The sequence below is a fragment of the Frieseomelitta varia genome, unplaced genomic scaffold (genome assembly GCF_011392965.1).
Source record: "Frieseomelitta varia isolate USP_RPSP 00005682 unplaced genomic scaffold, Fvar_1.2 scaffold_475, whole genome shotgun sequence".
Classification (NCBI taxonomy): domain Eukaryota; kingdom Metazoa; phylum Arthropoda; class Insecta; order Hymenoptera; family Apidae; genus Frieseomelitta; species Frieseomelitta varia.
Window position 1 is genome coordinate 9,012 of NW_025110229.1, and position 20,567 is coordinate 29,578.

The following is a 20,567-nucleotide window of genomic DNA, read 5'->3' on the forward strand; positions in this document are numbered from 1 at the left end:
TATATATGTATAGGCAATGATAATAAATATGGTACTAAACGTGCCAAATGTTTACGATTTATATGCAAAGAACATGCATGTAAAACACAATAACGTTGTGCATATATAAATAAAAAATATGTTTATAGAATTTTACATTTTTTAAACAAATTCCTCTCCTCCCCATATTATAAACATTATCGGATGACATCTTGTACGAAAAAGTTAGGTGCAAAGCAAGTATAGTAAAAATTTAGCCATGGGTCAAATGTTAGTACTTAAAATGAAAAGCCACCCATTCACCTTCATTTGTACGAAAGAAACGTGCAGCAGGTGGTGATACAACTTGCAAAGGGAAGATGATGAATTATTGAAAATCTGCAGTCTGAATCTTCGTGAAACACACATTGTCGAACACGATGTGGAAGAGCATGTGGAGGATGAGAAAAAGTCGTTCGCGTCGTCTGGACACGAATCGTTATATGACACGAAGGGGTGGAAAAGAGGAGATGAAGAAGAGCATACGGCCTGCCAGTGATTTCGAATTCACACCAACAATCCCTGGTTTTAAAAGCGACGTTGACCACGATGCAGGGGGTGCGCGCACCGCCTCCATATTGGTATTCAATGCTGAAAAGGCAAACCTTGCATTCTGCAATTCGAGACGCGAGCGAAGGGCTGGCGGCTCTGACCAACCCTCGATACACCACCAGCGAATAGACTGCCACGGGATTGATTCGGCGAGAGCTTGATATACCGCTTGTATATTTCGAATCGTTGTGAAATATTTTCACAGTAAACACACGTCTCACAGTTATTTTACAAGCATAGTTGTAGATACCAACGACGAAGCCAGCGCGCGCCAATGCTCGTTTAGTTGTGAATTAACGTCGAGAATATTTGGCCCAAAATTGCAACATTTTCTCAGTTTTAAGTTTTAAGTTTTAAGCATTTTCATTTGCTTCTCAATAATGTCTATTCAGTGACAATCATATGGACGAGTTCAAAAGAGAAAGAAAGCGAGAAATTATCGTATAAGGTACGGTCACTCGTTACGGTCCAGTACTCAGCATAAGGGGTTAAATGAACTTCGGAACCATACACGAAAGAATTACGTATCTGGTATTATAAGACATACTTTCTTCAAAAGTATTAGTATTATTAAGATATAGTTTCTTTGGCTTCTAGTCTTGTAATTAGGGTAGCACGTTTCAATATGTAATTATTTAATTAAATACTTTCCTCGTGCTTATTGTTTTCATATCTGATTATAATCACTGACAATTATATATGCAATCAGTCTTGAAACCGAAAAATTTGACGAATGTTAAATTAAACAGAATTATTGTTCCGCATAAAAAAAAAGAAGAGAGATTAAACTTCAGTCGAAATCTCCATACATTAAAAATATGAATGTTAAAGCATATTTCATTCGCCCAAAATAAAATTTTTTCCACTTTATAGAAACGTTTAGAAAATGAAAAAGCAAATATATCCCACCGTCCTGCGTACTACAAACTGACAAAATTTCCCCCGTTACAGTTAAGTAGACACACACAGGCACTGTGTATCGTACAACCCAAACCAATTCATCTCAAACGCGTAACATTAAATATTTCGATCGAATTGCACAGAGAGACCATCCCCCCAAAAAGCTCGCGTTGTTGAGCGGTACGTTGCCATGGGAGGACCTCAAACAGAGGGTGAAGCGAGCCTCTGACGAGCAGTTTCGAGGGTCGATTCCTCTTCCGTTCGGCCAGAGTCGCTGCATATGCAAAAGCCGTGTACGTCTAACGAGAAAGATCGATCACGTTCCATCCCCTCGGCCAACTGAAATCACTCACTCTCTCTTTCTCTCTCCGTTTCAACGATCAACGGAACGAAGCATCGAAAGGGAATGGGAGAGAGAGAGAGAGAGAGAGAGAGAGAGAGAGAGAGAGAGAGAGAGAGAGAAAACGAAAAAACTGAAAGCTCGAGAGCAATGGTAGATCGCGAAACGATAGAAGAGAGAGAGAGACCCTGACTAACCAGCAGAAACTGGCTGCTCCGCTTTTATTTCGCCGCGGAAACGCGGCTTTTCACGCGCGGACGCTGGAAAATCCCTCGCGCGATTCGTCTCGCGGCGGCGGCGGCGGCGGCGGCAGCGACGAATGAAAGAAATCCGCGCGCGCGTTCCACCGTGTCCATTGTTACTTCTAATAAAGCGTGCGCGGGCGCGCGCCTTTTCTGCGCTCGCGAAAGGAATAAACAACGGTAGGAGCAGCTGCGTGGACGACGGAAAGGCGAACGAACAGGCGCTGGTCCTCTCTTTTATGGGCTACCTTGCTCGAGAGAGCTCGAACCACGCAGCTTCGCGATGAAAGGTTATGCGAAAAAGCCAGACGCAAAGAGAGCGCGCGCTCTGGCTCCCTGCGCCTCCCCTCGTCGTCATCGTCGTACGGTTCTGTTTCACAAAACACGAACGCAGTCTCCACCGACCACCTACGCCGTAACAACGCCGTACAATTCCCGTCGTGCTAATGGGGCTACGGTAAGTCGCAAATTAACCCTGGCCAGTGTTAGTCTTTTTCAAGTACTGACCACACCACCCTCGTGGATCAGCAGAAGCTGGCCCCGACAAACGAAAACAGTCATGGTAGCGTGTACAGTGGCTTGCAGAAATATAAAAATAAAATATAATATAATCAAAATATAAAAATATAAAATATAATATAATAAAAATATAAAAATATAAAATATAATATAATAAAAATATAAAAATATAAAATATAATATAATAAAAATATAAAAATATAAAATATAATATAATAAAAATATAAAAATATAAAATATAATATAATAAAAATATAAAAATATAAAATATAATATAATAAAAATATAAAAATATAAAATATAATATAATAAAAATATAAAAATATATAATATAATCAAAATATAAAATACACATATAAAAATAAAATAAAATATAAAAATAATTCGTGAGAAATTTCGTGAGTCAAAATTTGGTTCCAATTCGACACACAATTAATGTTCCATTCTCGAGGAACAATAAATTTGAGCCACCATAAAATTATTAATATCGAGAAGATGGTACACACGTGGTGGTTTCAACGTAATTTTAAGGCAGTGTTTTGTATTTGTGGATATTTTTTTAATTTATTAGAAAATAGCAATGATGTTTCACTCTTCACAAGCATTCGAATATTTCAATTGATCTACGTAGCTTGTCTAAAATGGCGAATTAAGATACGAAAAGATTCACCGCTTTTTAATTATCGTTTCATCTCGAATTTATCATGAATTTCAATTACTCGTCGAAATTAAATTGAAAGACACCATCGATGACTAAATTGTACCAACAATAGAAGAGTTTCCAGAAACTTTCCAAAGTTTCTAAAGAACTTTGTAGATCTGAATCGAAAAATCTGAACGACTCACGTACAACACCATTCATACAAATTCTGTAGCAAAGTATTCAAGTTGCATTTTTGCGAGCCACTGTACGACTGCTCGTGCAGGTGGCGTTTTGCCGTCCATTTACTTACTCCAGAAGGCAGTTTCTACACACGCACCGGTTTCATTTTGCTTTCATTTCATTTTCTTCAATTCGTGTGTCAGTCGGTGCTCGAAATGGCAGGTAATTTGAAAGCCGAAATTAAGGCACGAAACACAACCGGCCATTACACGGCCCACGCATAACACGCGGGGTGGTCTCTCCCCGACCAGCGTGCAAATACATTCTATATAGATAAAAGCCGTTTTTCTACCACATAAATCACACGCTCGACGATTGCTACATTAATCCCCCACCCCCCCGTGCATGGATATTAATTTCACCCGCTAAACCCTATCAACCTGCCGACCTATAATCGCTCGTTACCTCGCGGATTTACACCGTGTAACCGTGTCATTTAATCAATTTCCAATCGATTTGCCACGGTGTCACGTGCACCGCGATCGCGCGTAAGAAAAAATACGAATTTCCCATGAGCGATGCGACAGGGGTTGATGTCATTGCGTTTTGTTTTCGTGACTGGCTGTTTCATCTGATTGAAATTGTCGGAATGCATCCGCGCGTTGCCGCATCGAAACTTCGCGTACACGTGGAATGTTGAAAACTGCCAACTAGGAGAAAAGGTTGGAAATTTTTCTGAACACGTACATTTAGATTCTTATGGAGGTGGTTTAAGAAAATAGGACCTAAAAAGAGATTAGCTAAAAAGAGATCGTTAAATACTGGATTATTTGGGGAGCGTTCCGAAGATTGAAAGACATATTTCGAAAATGACGGACTGTTTGGAGTAAAAGAAACTAAAGAGTTTTACAACGACACACGTTACTTCTCAATTTTCTTGAAAAAATTTTTCAATTGGACCATATACATATTTTCTTCGCCACAAATTGAAAGAATGTTAAATTCCAAATAAAAAAAAAACAGTGTCGAACCACATTGGTCCTAAGCCTAGTAATTAAGGAGATATTTTACAATAATTTATCTCGAGGATGAAAACTATAGTATCGTTAGGTTCGACAATGTTAGAAAATGTATTGTGGCTGTGTAAAAATGAGGTGTGCAAGTTACGTGACTATATATATATATATATATTTATATAATTTATATAATATATTTTATATATTTATATAATTTATATAATATATTTTATATATTTATATAATTTATATAATATATAATTTTACCTAATATTTATATAATTTATATAATATATAATTTTATCTAATATTTATAATTTAATATATTTATATAATTTATATAATTTTATCTAATATTTATAATTTAACATATAATATATCGTTTAATATATTTTATCGAATATTTATATTATTTATTATTTATTAAGTATATTATTTATATACACATATATTTGTGTGCGCATGCGCGGCATGCAGATACAACGACATCGAGATTTCGGTGCAATATAACGACTCGCGCGAGCGTGTAGGACAAACAAGGGGTGCACGAATCCCAGCACGGGGGTGGTATTGATTTCCCCTCGTATTTGGGGTAGGACGACAGTGTTACGACATGGTCGGACAAACCGAAAGATTCGTCACACGGTGGACGCAAACGGAAAGCACAAACGAATCTCGCGTGCTTCGACGAGGGACTCAGGGTGAAGAGGTTGTTATCAACGGAATACGTTTAAGGGCCGTGTGCTTTGATGTTACGTCTTGCTTGAATAATTTGTAAATAAATTCCGAGTAAAGGGCGGACCGAACTGCACGCGAAACAACGACTTCTTCAACGAATCTCGAACGTTGTTCGAACAATTTGTAAATAAACTCCGAGTAGAGGGTGAATTAAACTGCACGCGAAACAACGACTTCTTCAACGCGGAATCGAACGAATCGAGGATGAGTGAGAGAAATTCTTCAAGTTGAAAGTTACGTGCATGTGTGTACAAATTACGAGCAAACGGCAAACAGAGGCTTCTTTTTAACGTAATCGAACGAACGTGCGATAAGAATTCTGATTATCGAAATTTATGCGTCATCGGGGGACAATATTAACCGTGTGTCACGGCTGAAGTGACTATGCAACGTCAAATAAAAACGGTACGATTTACATTGTCGTCGCGTTAAGTAACGAGAGGATTATTCAATATTCGAGCGATATATTACGTAAAACAATCTAATCCTTTCTTATAAGATATTTATGTAAACATTCTATTTATATATATATTATATAAACGGAGAAAGCGGAGCAGATATAATATTGCAGTCCAATACATAATTATGTAACTGGATAAAAATTTCATTTAATTTCATTTAAATTTCACTTACTGGATTGAATTTCATGTAAATTTAAATGAAAATACTTTTTTGTCAGGGACAAAGGATAGGACACATTATATATTTCTTCGTGTTTTGGTATGATAACTGCAATAAATGTATCCAGCTGTACTTATCAATTTTTACACCTTTTTTTTCAGATAAATATACATTTCCTGCCAACATTTTAATTTCACCAGTAGTACAAATAAAAACACTGTAGAAAGATATTTATCACTGTATATATAAATAAACTTCGTTTATGTTATGTATTAGGTAAAATTTAATAAATTAAGGATATTTTTTTATCCCTGACAAAATGATGCGTACAACGCGAAAAATAAGCATAATATACTCAAAGTGAAGGTAATATCAAGCCATCTAAAGCTCCAAAAGCTCAAATTTATCAAATCTTTGGAACACTTCTTAGCCAACTACTACAACGCAGTGTCGAATAGTTTTCGCATAAGTAACGCGCGATTCGTATTTGGATTAACTGCAAATATTCCCTGCCGCCACTGTGTAGAAATGAAAAGGAAAGCGAAGGATTTCCTGCAGAGACTTAAAGCAAGAAGAGATCTTGTCGGCAGTCACCGTGACCTTGCTCTATCGCGCACCTTCCGCTTTAAGGAATCCCCGTATAGCTCCTCCACGCTTTCCCGCTCTAGCGGGGTTACTATTTCAAACTTTCCCCGGTCATGGTTGACGTGCGAGAACCCGGTGTCTCCGAGCGCGAAACACAATAAAAAAAAAAAAAAAACACGCGCGTATCAAATATTTCGTTCGAGCTAAAAAAAAAAAAAAAGACTGGTCTCTTACCTTAATGTGATAGGAGTTCAGTTTGGTGCGAGGCAGGCTGTTGAACGCGCTGAAGTCCAAACGACGAGAGAAGATCCCGTTTGCACCGCAACTTTGCCTGCAACAGAATGTAGAAAAAACACACGTTTAGTGGCGTGTGAAAATCACTTTCCCATGTGTTTTTCCGATGCACGTGTGTACATGGCTCGCTCAAATATTGTAAACGTATACTTACATGTACCATGCATGTAAAGAATTTGAAATTTCAAAAAAAAAATAACAATTTATATTTTTATTCGGCTAAAAGTTATTTTCCTACAGTTAAATTGTAATTATAATATTCTTACTTTTTAAAAAAAATGTACGAAAAAGGTTGTTCCGTACAATGTGCTAAAAAAAAAAAAAAGAAAAGTAAGCAGGAGTATGTGCGTGTGAATTCATTTCACAAAATATTTTTTAATCATATTACGAACAAGGCATATTGTGAGATTTAATATAACAGTGCTTTAAGTTATTTAATTAAAATTATTTGTATTATTATAATTATTATATATTATAATTATATTATTGTAATTATTATACATTATAATTATAATTTTATTATCTACCTAAAATTATTTTAGTTTCATAAACTAGTTAACATAAATAATACATTGTGTTAATAGCATATAAGATCATAAACTTCGTAAAAACTGTTAATGATATTTAGTACACTTTTCCGCAAAAAATTCAAACTGTGCAACGCACACCGTCAAACTTCCAGTATCTCTCAGATCCACAACGACGTACGACGAAATTTCTCGGAGTGCTTCCTCCACAGGGTTTAAAAAAAAAAAAAAAAATTGCGTTTTCGCATGATACATAATAATTCCTTTCCTCCCTTTGCTTGATAACCCTCGGTGTGTCGCGTAACGGGAGGGTGGCTTTTTGAACCCGTGCGTTTATCCTCGCTAGCCGATGAAAACAAGTTCGCAGAGGACACGTACCGCACGTGTTCTGCCACTTGTCGTCGAGTTTCGCGTTCCATCCACCGAACACGCATGTATATATACATATATACGTGGCAATGTACATACATTCGTATCACATACCAGAGAGGGGGAAAAAGAAGTCGCGGAATATAAACCCGGCCGAATGGAAGGAAAATTTGTCCCCGAACGAGCGCAAAGCGGCTCCCAACCAACCCCCGATCTCCGCCAACTGCGCGATCGACGCGTAAAACTTTGAAACGCCGCGGCAGGGAGGAGAAAACTGAATTCGCGTGCTCGAAATTGCCCTCTCGCTAAAATTCAGAGGCGGCGAACTTCTTCCCCCGCATGCGTGGCACGGAGCTACTCGCTCACAATTAGTCTGCATGGTTCCACCGCCATGAAAATTAATTGTCACACTCTGTTCTGCAGCGGACCAGTACAAACTACTATCCTTATATCTTTCTTTAACTTAAAAGGTTGCAGAGTAAAGAGAACAATTTATACGTATGCATGGTTCGAATTACGTGGATTCGTTTTATGCGAATGAAAATCGCGTAAATAGAAAATATTTGGAAAGAGAAGCTGGTACAAGTTTTATAAATACATATTTATTTCACATAGGTTAACAAAAAAAAAAAAAAAAAAAACAATGACATTTCAGAAAACGAAAGTAAATTTTATTCAATGTCACTATCGCTGTTGTGATTCAAAACAATCAATCTTTTCTTTTTGGTAGAATTTTCAACTGGCAGAAACTCATTATTCTCATCGGTTGAATTATATGCAAGTTCGACTTCGTTAACATTAACTTCGTTCGGATGATTCGCTCTCGTACTTATCTTCTGCCAAGTTTTCATAAATTGCTAGATATTCGTTGCAACGTTTCTTTAAATCTTGTTGAAATTTCAAGGCTCGTTACAACTATTTGGATCAATGTCTGCAATATATAATATTTCCTGGTGCCACGTATAAAAAGTACCGCGTAAATAGTGTTATAATTAAAGTAATAAAAGACGTTATTCGCGTAAATGGAGGAACGGGTATATACCTAATGCAAGCGTTGCGCCCGCGCCACTGTCGACGCAGTGGAGGGGATAGCGCTAGCGATCAGGAGAGGGGCAAGGGCCGCCAGTTAGCCACCTCTGGCGCTAGATAATTCCTGCAACGTTGGAAGGCGAGGAGGAACAAACACTCGACGATCGCGCACGAGGATTCGATTCGGCGGGCAAAGAACAAGCCGCTGCGTGGAACAACACCTATACAGCAGAGCATGTATCTGCGTTTCACACTCGGCTGAGCCCGATGTCTGATTCGACCGCGAGACCGTCTGCCACTGACGTCGAACACCAATAACGGGTAACTTCTGCCGACTAAATTCCACAATGGAAGCACGGAGGGGGAGTGGTACAGGCCAAGTTCTGTTACTTCGAAAACGAAATCAATGGCGAGGAAACTCCGCGAAGTTGCCAGACGAGAAACGTTGTCGCGATACGCGCGCACGTGTTCGGTTCTACGGTATCCGTCTGCTTTCGGTCCGTTTGCACTCTACGTTCCCGGATATCTGTGCATATATTGATAGAACGTACGTATTTTATCGTGGAGATTTACAAAACGAAGTGCTTATTTTATCGGGAAGCGTTAGAGAATCGCATAAACGACCAAACGATATTGTTCGCAGTATTTTTCCACGTAAATACAACAGTTTCTCTAAACGAAACTCAAGGCTCTTCTGTCGTGTAATTTCTAATGGACCGACTCTGTTGTGTATTGGGAAAATAATTAAAACGTAAATTTGCATAAGCATTCGCGGTCTGATGAATAGTCGCAGTATTCGTTTTTCATTACCACAGTTGGAAGGAAGCTCCGTTAAAAGACTCGATTCGTAAACTGAATTTTTATTACTTTAAACATTTAGGAGTTTGAATACAGCCTGACGCGAACGCAACATTTGTGAATCGCGTATACAGAAACTATAGACGGGACGTGCTTCGTCAAGTCACTAAATAAAAATCGCCTGTAACATTCAAGGATTGCCTGAATTAAAAAATTATTTTCTTCATTAATGATAAGGCAAAAAATTTATGGTGTGGCAACATTACACTTCGAAATTAGTATTTTCCTATAATATTCTACATTCCAATATCGAGAAGCGATGAAAGCGATGAAAGGTAGATTAACATTTTACTGAAAATTCCAAAAATATATATCAAATATTTCGTGACTCGTGGTTTTATATTAATTGTAATAAAATCATTCCGTCGTGCGTATAAAAATTTAAAAATATATAATTGATATACAATTAAAAATATAATTACCCTGAAGATTATTATTCTCTGTTTATTTCCACTGAATAAACGTGTTATTGTGTTTCAAATAATTTCTTCGTGGCATCGTGTATTTATAAAATGCAACGAATGCAACGAACTCACTCGCAATTCCCATCCGCAACGACAACCGAGGAGAGAGAGAAGTTGGTGGACGGAAGTTACGTCACGGAAGCAAAGAAAGACGCGAGGAACGAAGAAGAAAGGCAGGAGAGAAGAAGAGTTAGGAGGCAGAGAGAAGAGAATCCCCGGCTGGCATTGTTCACGGTGGGGGTCGACCTTAACCTTGGCCTTCACTCCAACCAGTCCCATCCTCTATCGCCACGCCCGCATTCGTACTTTCGACAATGTCAGCCCGGGGTCGCGAAATTATTCCGCGCTATCGTCGCATGCACGAACCGAGCCTACAAAAAAACCACCCGAGTAGAGAAAGAGGAAAAGAGAAAGAAAGAAAACATTTCATCGCGCGCAACACGATTGTCTGCAACACTACATTATGCAACGTGACCATTCTTCAGCTTCTTCGAGCGACGTCGCGCGTTGACCAAATTCGCGAAACCGTGGAAAACTGAGCCAGACATTTATTTTCGAATACTGGTTTGCGAATAAATTTTTGAAACGACGTTCTTTAGCATTATGTAGCAAATGATGTAGCTCGTTTTGGTCAATTGAAGGAAGTTGAAGCTAGGCAAATAATTGGGAAGATAATAAATTGAAGATCATTTGACTGATCATTTGAGAAAATAATATTTATTCGATAGTATGAAGATCTGTCTTTAAAGTTGCGTTCAAAATAAATATCGATAACATCAAGATGAAAGCAAATGAAAGAAATAATAATAATAATAATAATAATAATAATAATAATAGTCAATGGAAATCAAAATAATTTATTAGCGTGAGTTTCATCGCGGCAGAAACTAGTTTTAGAAATTTTAATACGACTCGTTCTTCGTACATTTGGTGGGTTAATGAACAAAATTTGGTGACGTGTGTTCAAGTTGCAAATGAGAATAATCTCCCTATTGATGGGCGAAGACGGAAGGAGATTATATTATATTTTACAAATGCTTGTTGCAAATATATGGAGCATATCTAAATTTCTTCTATCGTCATCAAAAAATCGAGGGATCTCTGTCTGTGTATAAGCGTAGTAACTATGCCATAGCCATAAAATTAATAGTAAATATAAAACGTTGAAACTAGAGAAATCAGTTGTTTCAAAATCAAATAACAAATAAAGATCCTGGCAAATAATAAATAATTTATTTCATGAAATAACAAATAAATCATTTAATTGGAAATGAATTAATTTCATTTTTATACTAATAATATAATTTTGTTACTCTGCAAATGGATCATTTCTGAAGCAACTTTAAAGAGTAATTTAAAAATAATATTATTTGACAATTTTTCAAAACACCTAAATCTGGGGAAGAGAAATATTCTCCTTGGAATATATTATCAGATCGTTCTTACGATTTAAGAGAAAAAAAAGAAAAAAAAAAAATATGTAGAGTTAGATGTAATTGTAGTTACAACGTATTGGGCGCGTGATTTCGAGACGATATTGTTTATCAGATTTCACGATGATACGTGTGATATTTTTCTGTTTATGTTTGAGCGGGAGGATTTTAACATGAAACGTGAAATGAGAATTTGTCGAGTCCAAAGATCTCTCCGGAAGATAGCTTAGTAAATTGTGGAAGAGCCGAAGACAAACGATGTTTCAAGAATCTCGAAAAGAATGAAAAAAAAACACGCGTTTATGTAAGCAACTTGAGATAAGAAGAGAATTTTCAGATTGATCGGAGTGCTTGTTAGTGAAAAATAAGGAATTTTAGATGAATATCAAAAACAGACAAAATAATCACAACTATGTTTTGTGACGTATGTAAACTTAATGCATAATTAAAATACATTGGATCTGTTGAATCACGATTGCAATTAAAAATTCACACCTTTGTGGGAACAATTTTAAAAGATGCAATCTATATAAAAATCTGTTTTCATCCTATTAAACGTCGTGTCTTTAATATTTATTAAGAATTCGCACGTTTCATTTGCAATTTAATCGACCAAACTTTCAAACCCTATGCACAGTGACTGCCATTAATATTCGGACACTGAACATCGAGAGAAACTGTCATGATTTCGTCACGATTTTCTTTTTACAAAATTATAACAATTTTCTTTCATTTTATTCTTCTTCTTTTCATTGTTTCTACAAAATTATAACAATTTTAATACTTCATTCGTGTCCGAATGTTGATGGGAGTCGAAGATCTCGTTGCGTCCGCGCAGCGTCGCGTGAAAAATCGGTTGACGAGTAATCCAGGATGATTAATCGAAACGAGAGGAGACAAAGCGAGACGAATTCGTCACTTCAAAAAAAAAAAAAAAAAAAAAGGCTCGTGGCACACACGCTTGCTCGCTCGCCGGTGTGCATTTGCATGCAACCGGAGCGTAACGAAGCCGCATAATAATCGGTTGCTCGAAAACCGATATTTACGTTCGATTGCGAAAGACTAAGCTCGCGCCGACGTCGTACAAATAGGGGGGTCTTTCTCTCTCTCTCTCTCTCTCTCTCTCTCTCTCTTTCTCTCTCTCTCTCTCTCTCTATTTCTCTCTCTCCCGTTGTGTCGTTAATTTGCATGATGCGAGGAACCGACCAAAGCGACCGGTTATTTTCAATCACTGCCACTTACGCGTTCGTCTCGTCTCTCCAGCCGATCGTGTGTACGCGTGTGTGTGTATATATTTGTGTTCACCGTTCGATGACTAACACGCCACAGGTTGCGCAACCTCCGCGAGAAACGAAAGAGAATCAATAGAGTCATTATTTCGCAGGGGCACGAATGCACAAGTACGGGGGGAGGGACCGGTCGGTTGACAATTTCCCACGAAATTGCACACTGACGCGATTATCTCGGCATCGACGACATAATTCGGACTCGTCGGTATCGTCGATTCGGAACTAGACAACAATTCGTGCAAGTCGGGAGCACGAGAGATCGAGAAACGCGAATGGCGTCCGTCCCCGTCGTCCCGGCCTTGACATTCGAATAGCACACACACTGTGTGTGCGCAAGTTGTTCGCGAGAGTACATATTTGAAGTTTTATGCGTGTTGGTCCCGAGGCGCGATTACGCGACGCTTGGGACCAACTCGAAAATGTGATTATGGAAATCTCTATAAATCGATGAAACAATGGTAAATAATTATTTCATCAATTTATATATATAATTTCATTATACACACAGACACAAATAGGCAAATATATACATATATATTTAGTAATATAATACATTATGTTATATTAATATAATATAATAGTATAATATAATATACACTATATAGTATAATATATTAATATAATATAATAGTATATACAATACAATATAATATAAATAGTATATAGTATACAGTATAATATAATAGTATAATACAATATAATATAATAGTAATATAGTATAATATAATATACACTATACAGTATAATATATTAATATAATATAATAGTATTATAGTATAATATAATATACACTATATAATAGTATATAGTATACAGTATATAATATACACTATATAGTATAATATAGTATAATATATTAATATAATAGTATTATTTATATATGTATAAACCCTCGAATAGCCGACGTAAATGAGCGACGCAGCGATATATAGCCATATAGCACCAAATTTTGGGTTAACAGTGTCGGCTACGCGATGGTTAATTATACATTAATTATACGTATTTATATGGAAATATAGTTAGCCACGTTGGAATTTGCAAGATGTCACTTCGTGTTTATTCTTTTTCCGTATTTATTCGCAAATTGTTCTTAAACCAATGTAACACAACTGTGTAAATAAAGATGCAAAGATTTATTTGCTCCACTCGATGTTGTTGCGATGGTTGTATCGCTAATGTTGGCTCGTCACAGCATCGCACAAACTCCTCCAATTAATCACAAACCCGATTCAAACAAAAGTCCGTATCCCGAAGTTGCATTAGCATGGACTGCCATTTTCAACGATTGCAACAATAACGACAGAGACGACCTGGTGTGTCCGTGTGGCCGTCGACAGCCTCTCCGTTACTTTCTCTTTTAATTGCCATCGGTGGAGCATAATTTATGTAAAAGGAGAACCTCTCTCTCCTCTATCCTATCCAACACAGGGTTTCTTAAAGGTAAAAAAAGAAAAGAAAAGAGAGAGAGAGAGAGAAAGAAAAAAAGGACAACTTGCCAAGCCATTAAAAGACCACGATGCAACGGTGTGCGTACGTGAGGATCGTTTAAAAAAAAGAGAAAAAGGGCCGTTTCGCGGTTCAATTTATTCCGCCGAGGAATAACCGGTTTGCCAGAGAGCCAGGCGGTGTGCGTATTATCGCGAAAACGAGAGACCGGGAGACACCAACAGCACTGTGCTTCTCTCTCTCTCTCTCTCTCTTTTTCTCTCCCTCTCTCTCTCTCTCTCTCTCTCTCTCTCTCTCTCTCTCTCTCTGTCTTGCTCTATTGGTCAGAAGAAAATTATTATCTAACCTTGACGCGTCAGTAGGCCGCGCACGTCACTTCCGAATTAAGGAACGACCTGAAAAGGAAACTGGCTTATCGCTAGAGATGGATTCGAGTCCCTCGCGAGCAGCCTTTCCTTTTTTTTCCCCTCCATCTTTCGTTTCGTTAAATTGGCTCGAACATGCGCTGCAAGCTTCCATCCGACAATTAACGAAGAAGACCGAAAATAATACCGATCGACGAGTCACGTCTCTCTTCATTTAGGAAATGACGTTTCGAATCGAGCGGGCTATTTTTACGCGAGTGCGCAACATTTTCAAATCGCGCGTAGAAAAACAGGAAGCGTTACATTCATACAAATTGTATAAAATGAACGCATATTGCAACACTTTTATCTTCGAGTGTATGTGTGCACGTCTACCAACCACGCTCGGTTAAAATTTACATAAATTTTCCAGGAATTAACTGAAACATAGTTCGGTAAGCACGAGACTCGAGAGAATAGGCTCGATTCGTCACACAATTCTGACGCGATATTCTATATCAATCTATATCATCAATACCACTTCTGTTTCACTAATTGCGATTAATGGAAGAATCTGCGAAGACGAGTCGTGTGAAAGCAAATTTAACCGGTTTATGTCACCGGTTGTTGTATTCGAAACTCGGACAAGTTGAAGTCTCGACTCGAGTCCATCCGTAGAACTAGAGTTTTTTCGTTGTCCTGGCAGGACACGATGCGTATTACTATTTATAAGTAGACTGCGAATATTTACACCTCTGTGAATATAATTGAAAAAAAGGTAGAATTTTTTTGCGTATTACGTATAGCATTCTACTTCATTCTATTTAAATTTTAAATATATTCCATTCTGTTAAAAACGTAAATATCTATGATAAATGCATATGAATCTACAGTTAGTACATACCGTGCTAAATTTGAATAGTAACTGAATTTGACCATGAGCGTGAATAAATTAGAAGCAATATAAAAGTCGGCAATTGGATATGCGTTGAAAATAAACTAACCGTATGAAAATATTCTACACGTACGTCGTTACAATTATAAGTAGATAAATTTATACAATCATGCTTCTGTCAAAACAGGAGTTAACGTTGACAATATCCGTATTTTGTAAAAATACGAAAATCTAAAATTAGCCATCGTAATTAAAATAAATTTATTGCGTTTATAATTTACTAAAAGTACGACGATCTACAGTTAGTCGTTATAATTAAAATAAATAAATTTATTACGATTACAATTACGTTCCTGTGCGGACAGAAATTAACATCAAAATTTTGACAATGTCCGTATTTTGTAAAAATATGAAAATCTGAAATAATTGCACAATTATTCATAAAACTTCTACAATGACGGTTCAATATTTTTATAATTTTGAGAACAATTCTACTTTAGATTATTGCACACGTTTTGTCAAACGAATCGAGAAGAGGGGGAGAAAAAAAAAAAAGAAACGTGAAAAACACTTTATCGTCGGCGTCGTCAAGTCACGCGTTGGCGTATCTTGGATTTTAAAACGACATCGGTTTCTTTAAATAGTCGGCTCTATCGGACAGGAAAACCATGTCGAAGAGATTCCTATTTATAGGCAAGTTCGCGGTACGATTACACACGGCCATTTGAAATTGTAATCGAGCAATTAGCAAATCTCCGTCACCATGGACACGTAGATTCCGCGGGTGACGGATCGGTTGAGGAAAAAAAAAAAGTTCCACAACGTTGCGCGCACGTACGCGGCGGACTGCTCGAACATTACAGGCAATTTGACACGGAGATTAACCGTGCAATTGTGAATTACAAGCGCGTAATTTTCGATACTTTGAAAATTTGAGAAGTCTATCATCGTACGATGTTCCAAGACCAATGTTCTCACGATTAATTATTAACGTACAATCCCACATTCATTTTATTTATTTATTTTTAATTTTATTTCCAATCTTTTCGCTTATTTATTTTTAATACGCACATAATATACAAGACCAATATTCTTACGATTGATCATACAATACCAGAATTATTGTATTTATTTATTCGCTTTTCACACACATATCGAAAATCAATTATTTCAAATGATTTAACAATTATTTCTCGTCTCGTGATACTACAGCACGCTCCGAATACTATAATTTCAATTTAATTGAATTCTACCTACGGCTAATTAACAAATTGTTAATCAATTACGTACATACGTGTAATTAATAATAAAGTTAATTAAACGTGAAATTAACGTGCCAATATTTGATCGAAGATTTTACATCCGACCTGCTGCAGATTACAATAATTCGACGCTTACCTATAGCGCCATTAAAATGAATTAAAATTCAGAATGATCCAAATCTCTGACCAAGGTAGTAGCAATAACATGTATACAGTTCAACCACTGAGCAGAACACATCGTATCGGTTTCTTTCGTTGACCTGGTATGCAGAAAGTCTAGTACCTTTTCTCTCCATTGACACCATCTCCTCGGCGATCTCGTAACACGAGCCATCACGTTACGCTAGTATTCGCGGGTGAATCAGTTTTTGCAATTCGACACCAGACGATAAAAACGTGCGGCACGGATCGAGTCCCTTCTCTCGTACTCGAGGTTCCTGTTTCTAAGAAGCGTTTCGCAATCCGGCGATTCAATACCTCCGAGCCGGTGCATGAATGACGACGAGACACGTCTTGTGTACATCGAGTGTACAAATGCATGTAGAAATATATGTGCAAGTGCACAAGATATATAAATGCGCGAGTATATAAATGCGCGAGTATATAAATGCGCGAGTATATAAATGCGCGAGTATATAAATGCGCGAGTATATAAATGCGCGAGTATATAAATGCGCGAGTATATAAATGCGCGAGTATATAAATGCGCGAGTATATAAATGCAAAAGTATAAAAATGCACAAATATAAAAATGCAAAAGTACAAAAATGCACAAGTATATAAGAAATATGTAAGTATACAAGTCATTCGATTCAAGATATACAAGTGTACAAGTGATTCAACTCATTCTAGTATACAATTTCATTCATTAAATATTTTGTAGAAATTGGATTTTTATTGAATGAGTACTTTAATCTCTTATTTTTGTTGCACTGCAAAATGGATCATTGAGCTTCCTCTAATTCCGTCAACTCAAAAGCTTCAACCTGTTCCAACAGATTGTATTAATTAGAGGAGCAAAAAAGAACGAAAAAAAGAAATAATTCATTTTCTACTTTGTTTTCTATATATACATAGTAAAGTTCGTTTTTTTTTTTTTTTCTTTTCTTCTCAAATCAATTTCTGTATTGAATGTTTTGTGGTTGCGACTATTCCAGATAGTCTTTAAACGAAATTAATTAATCAAAAATTGCTGATTAATCTGCTCTTCAACTTTCAGCAGAAATTTCGTCGAGAATCGAAGAAGGAGAAGAGAAACACGTCGCGAGAAAGCGTGTCTCCTCAGAGTTGCGATTTTTCAAAATAACGCGCAAAACAAAGTTGGACGAAGAGAATTTTTCTTTTTTTTCCCAGGAAGAGACGGTGGAAGTCTGAAATTTAATCTGAGCAGATAGCACGGGCACGACCGGTGGCACGGCTCTGGCAGAGGAACGAACCAAGGACGCGTACGCGTCTCGCAAAGTGATTTGCGAACCCGGTGCGCCGTTGCAAGGACGTGAGAGTTACACGCATCCGGGCTGCAGCTTGTTAAGCTTTTGAAGGCCAAGCGAGACCATCCTTGGAATTTTAATCAGTCTATTTTGCCTATCGCGCGCGCGTCGCGCTCGGCGCCACTAATGGCCGAGCCCCGAAATTCGAGGCGACTGTTGTATCGCGTTTCGGGACACGAAATGACGTTTAGTATGTCACTGGTATATAACCAATGCAAATTGGCGACCTCGGCCAAGAAAGGTGTTATAAACCGCCGTAATCTTGATTTTTAATTCAGTTTCTCCGGGGAGTCTCGGTAGTCTCGAGATTATTCTAGAAAGTTAAGCATTCACTTTGCTTGCTAAAAAAAGAAAAAAGAAAGAAACTACAAATTTTAGATAGAAACGACGTTAACAACGAAACACAGTCGTAAACTCGACGACGAACTTGTAAAAAGAAACTCGTATGACAGCCTTTCGAAAGTTTCAATCACGAAACTAGGAGAAATAACAACTTGTAATATCGTTTCGTTCGGAGGAAACGCAATGGAAGAAAGGAAATCAGTGTGACGAGATGAAGTTTTAAGTTATGCATCATGCAAATAACATTTACATTCTAAAATTAATCGCTAACCGGTATATCTCGTTGGGCACTGGAAGCGATAAAAAAATTTACATTTTACATTGTCCGAGCTTTGTGTTTTTACAGACAGACGCTAGGAAATACCAGTTACAGATACTTTCTGGTTTTTCCAAAGACCACATCAAAGAAAAGAAAAAACGTAAAATTCTTCAGTTACACGATGGAACAATATAATAAGCATTCAAACAACTTTAACATTCGGTATATCAGTGAATATAAAAATTTTTATATAAAATGAATATAATTATAACGAATATAAAATTACGTTTACATAATGAGTATAAAACTTTCTGTACTCTTAATTCAATTTTAATATCAGCCATGAACAATAAAAATACAAATAAAATGAAATATCTCAAATCTTTGTATATACTGTATAATATTTCATATTATACAATACAGGATGGGGCAAAAAATCACTTCCTATCAAAAAATATTTTTTACAGATTGAAGTACATAATGAAAAAATCATGTTTGAACTTAAAATTAATAAAATCAGTGTTTTCTCATATTCCGACGTTTTATTAAAAAAAAAATAGGTGAGAAGAAACTTTTGGCCCACCTTATACTATATAATACTTTATAGTATAATATAAAATATATAATACTATATAGTATGTATAGAAAATTAGTATGTTATAGTATACTGTATAGTATACTAAACATACTAATATACTATAAAGTATAAAGTATAGTATACTGTAAAGTATAGTATACTGTACTATAACATACTAATATACTATAAAATATAAAGTATAATATACTGTAGTATAATATACTATAGAGTATACTATAGTATACCATAAAATATAAAGTATAGTATAAAGTATAGTAGAGTATACTATAGTATACCATAAAATATAAAGTATACTATAGTATCCTATAAAGTATTATATTTTATATAGTATAAAGTATAAAATACAAAGTATAAGTAAAGTATGCAGTATAAAGAATAAGTAAAAGCATAATACTTTATATAGTATAAGACTATAATTCTTTACACTAATTCTACTATATAATTCTTTATACTATATACAAAACTACACAACACTTTACACATACTATACAAGTATGTATTATACAATATTATATGACACTTTACGATGTAATAAAATTACTACGATCTCACGAGACACAGATATTTATATCCCAAAATTAAAAACGCTTTTCTACAAACACGCGAACACGTATTCGCGTAGCGAAACGAGAAACGGTTCTACTAACTGCGGTGTAATGTCAACGCGTGTCCTTCTTAATATAGTCCCAACCTACGATCACACGCTACGACTACTAAACCCATCGTCATATCGTATCTTCATTTCCATTTAGCGAACGAAGAATGTCGATCGCAAGTCGAAGCACGAAGCAACGTCGAATTCGCGCTCGAGTCGAACACGCGACGACGACACCTAAAGCCCGGTTGCTCTGGCTCTCTCTACCAACTTCTTTGTCCGGGCAACACGTGACCCAGACGACACCTGCGTACACACGTTCGACTCGTACGTATTTATAGTCGATAAACGACTTGTTTACGCAGGCACACGCGTTCCTTAGGCGCCACGGTTTTATAAAAATGGGTCTGGTGAAAAAAACGTTGTTCGGTGTCTCGAGATAGATGGTGTCTTGCAGAATGAGAAGGAGAGAGAGAGAGAGAATCGCAAGAATCGTGCTGACCGTAGCATTAACGATATTTTTCACTGGAAGTATTTTTTGCGCAGTTAGAGGCACGGTGATAAGAAGTCTCCTGACTCAGATACCTCGCCAGTTTCCATCCTCAATGACAGCATCATCATCATCCTCTCTCTCTCTCTCTCTCTTTTTCGTTGCTCTACTACTGCACACATTCTTCTTTCTTTCCTCTCCTTTTTTTTTTNTTTTTTTATTTGCGTCG

At 36.8% G+C, this 20,567-nt stretch overlaps 1 protein-coding gene across 1 annotated transcript in view; it reads right to left on the reverse strand.

The window, feature by feature from the left end:
- Positions 1-6,577: 6,577 nt before the first annotated feature.
- LOC122532813 (headcase protein-like) overlaps positions 6,578-20,567 on the reverse strand; it is a gene marked incomplete at its 3' end in the record, with an annotated part of 48,330 nt that continues 34,340 nt past the window's right edge. Inside the window, exon 2 of the mRNA XM_043661917.1 lies at positions 6,578-6,685. Coding sequence (XP_043517852.1) covers positions 6,578-6,685 — 108 coding nt within the window. The remainder of the gene's footprint in view (positions 6,686-20,567) is intronic.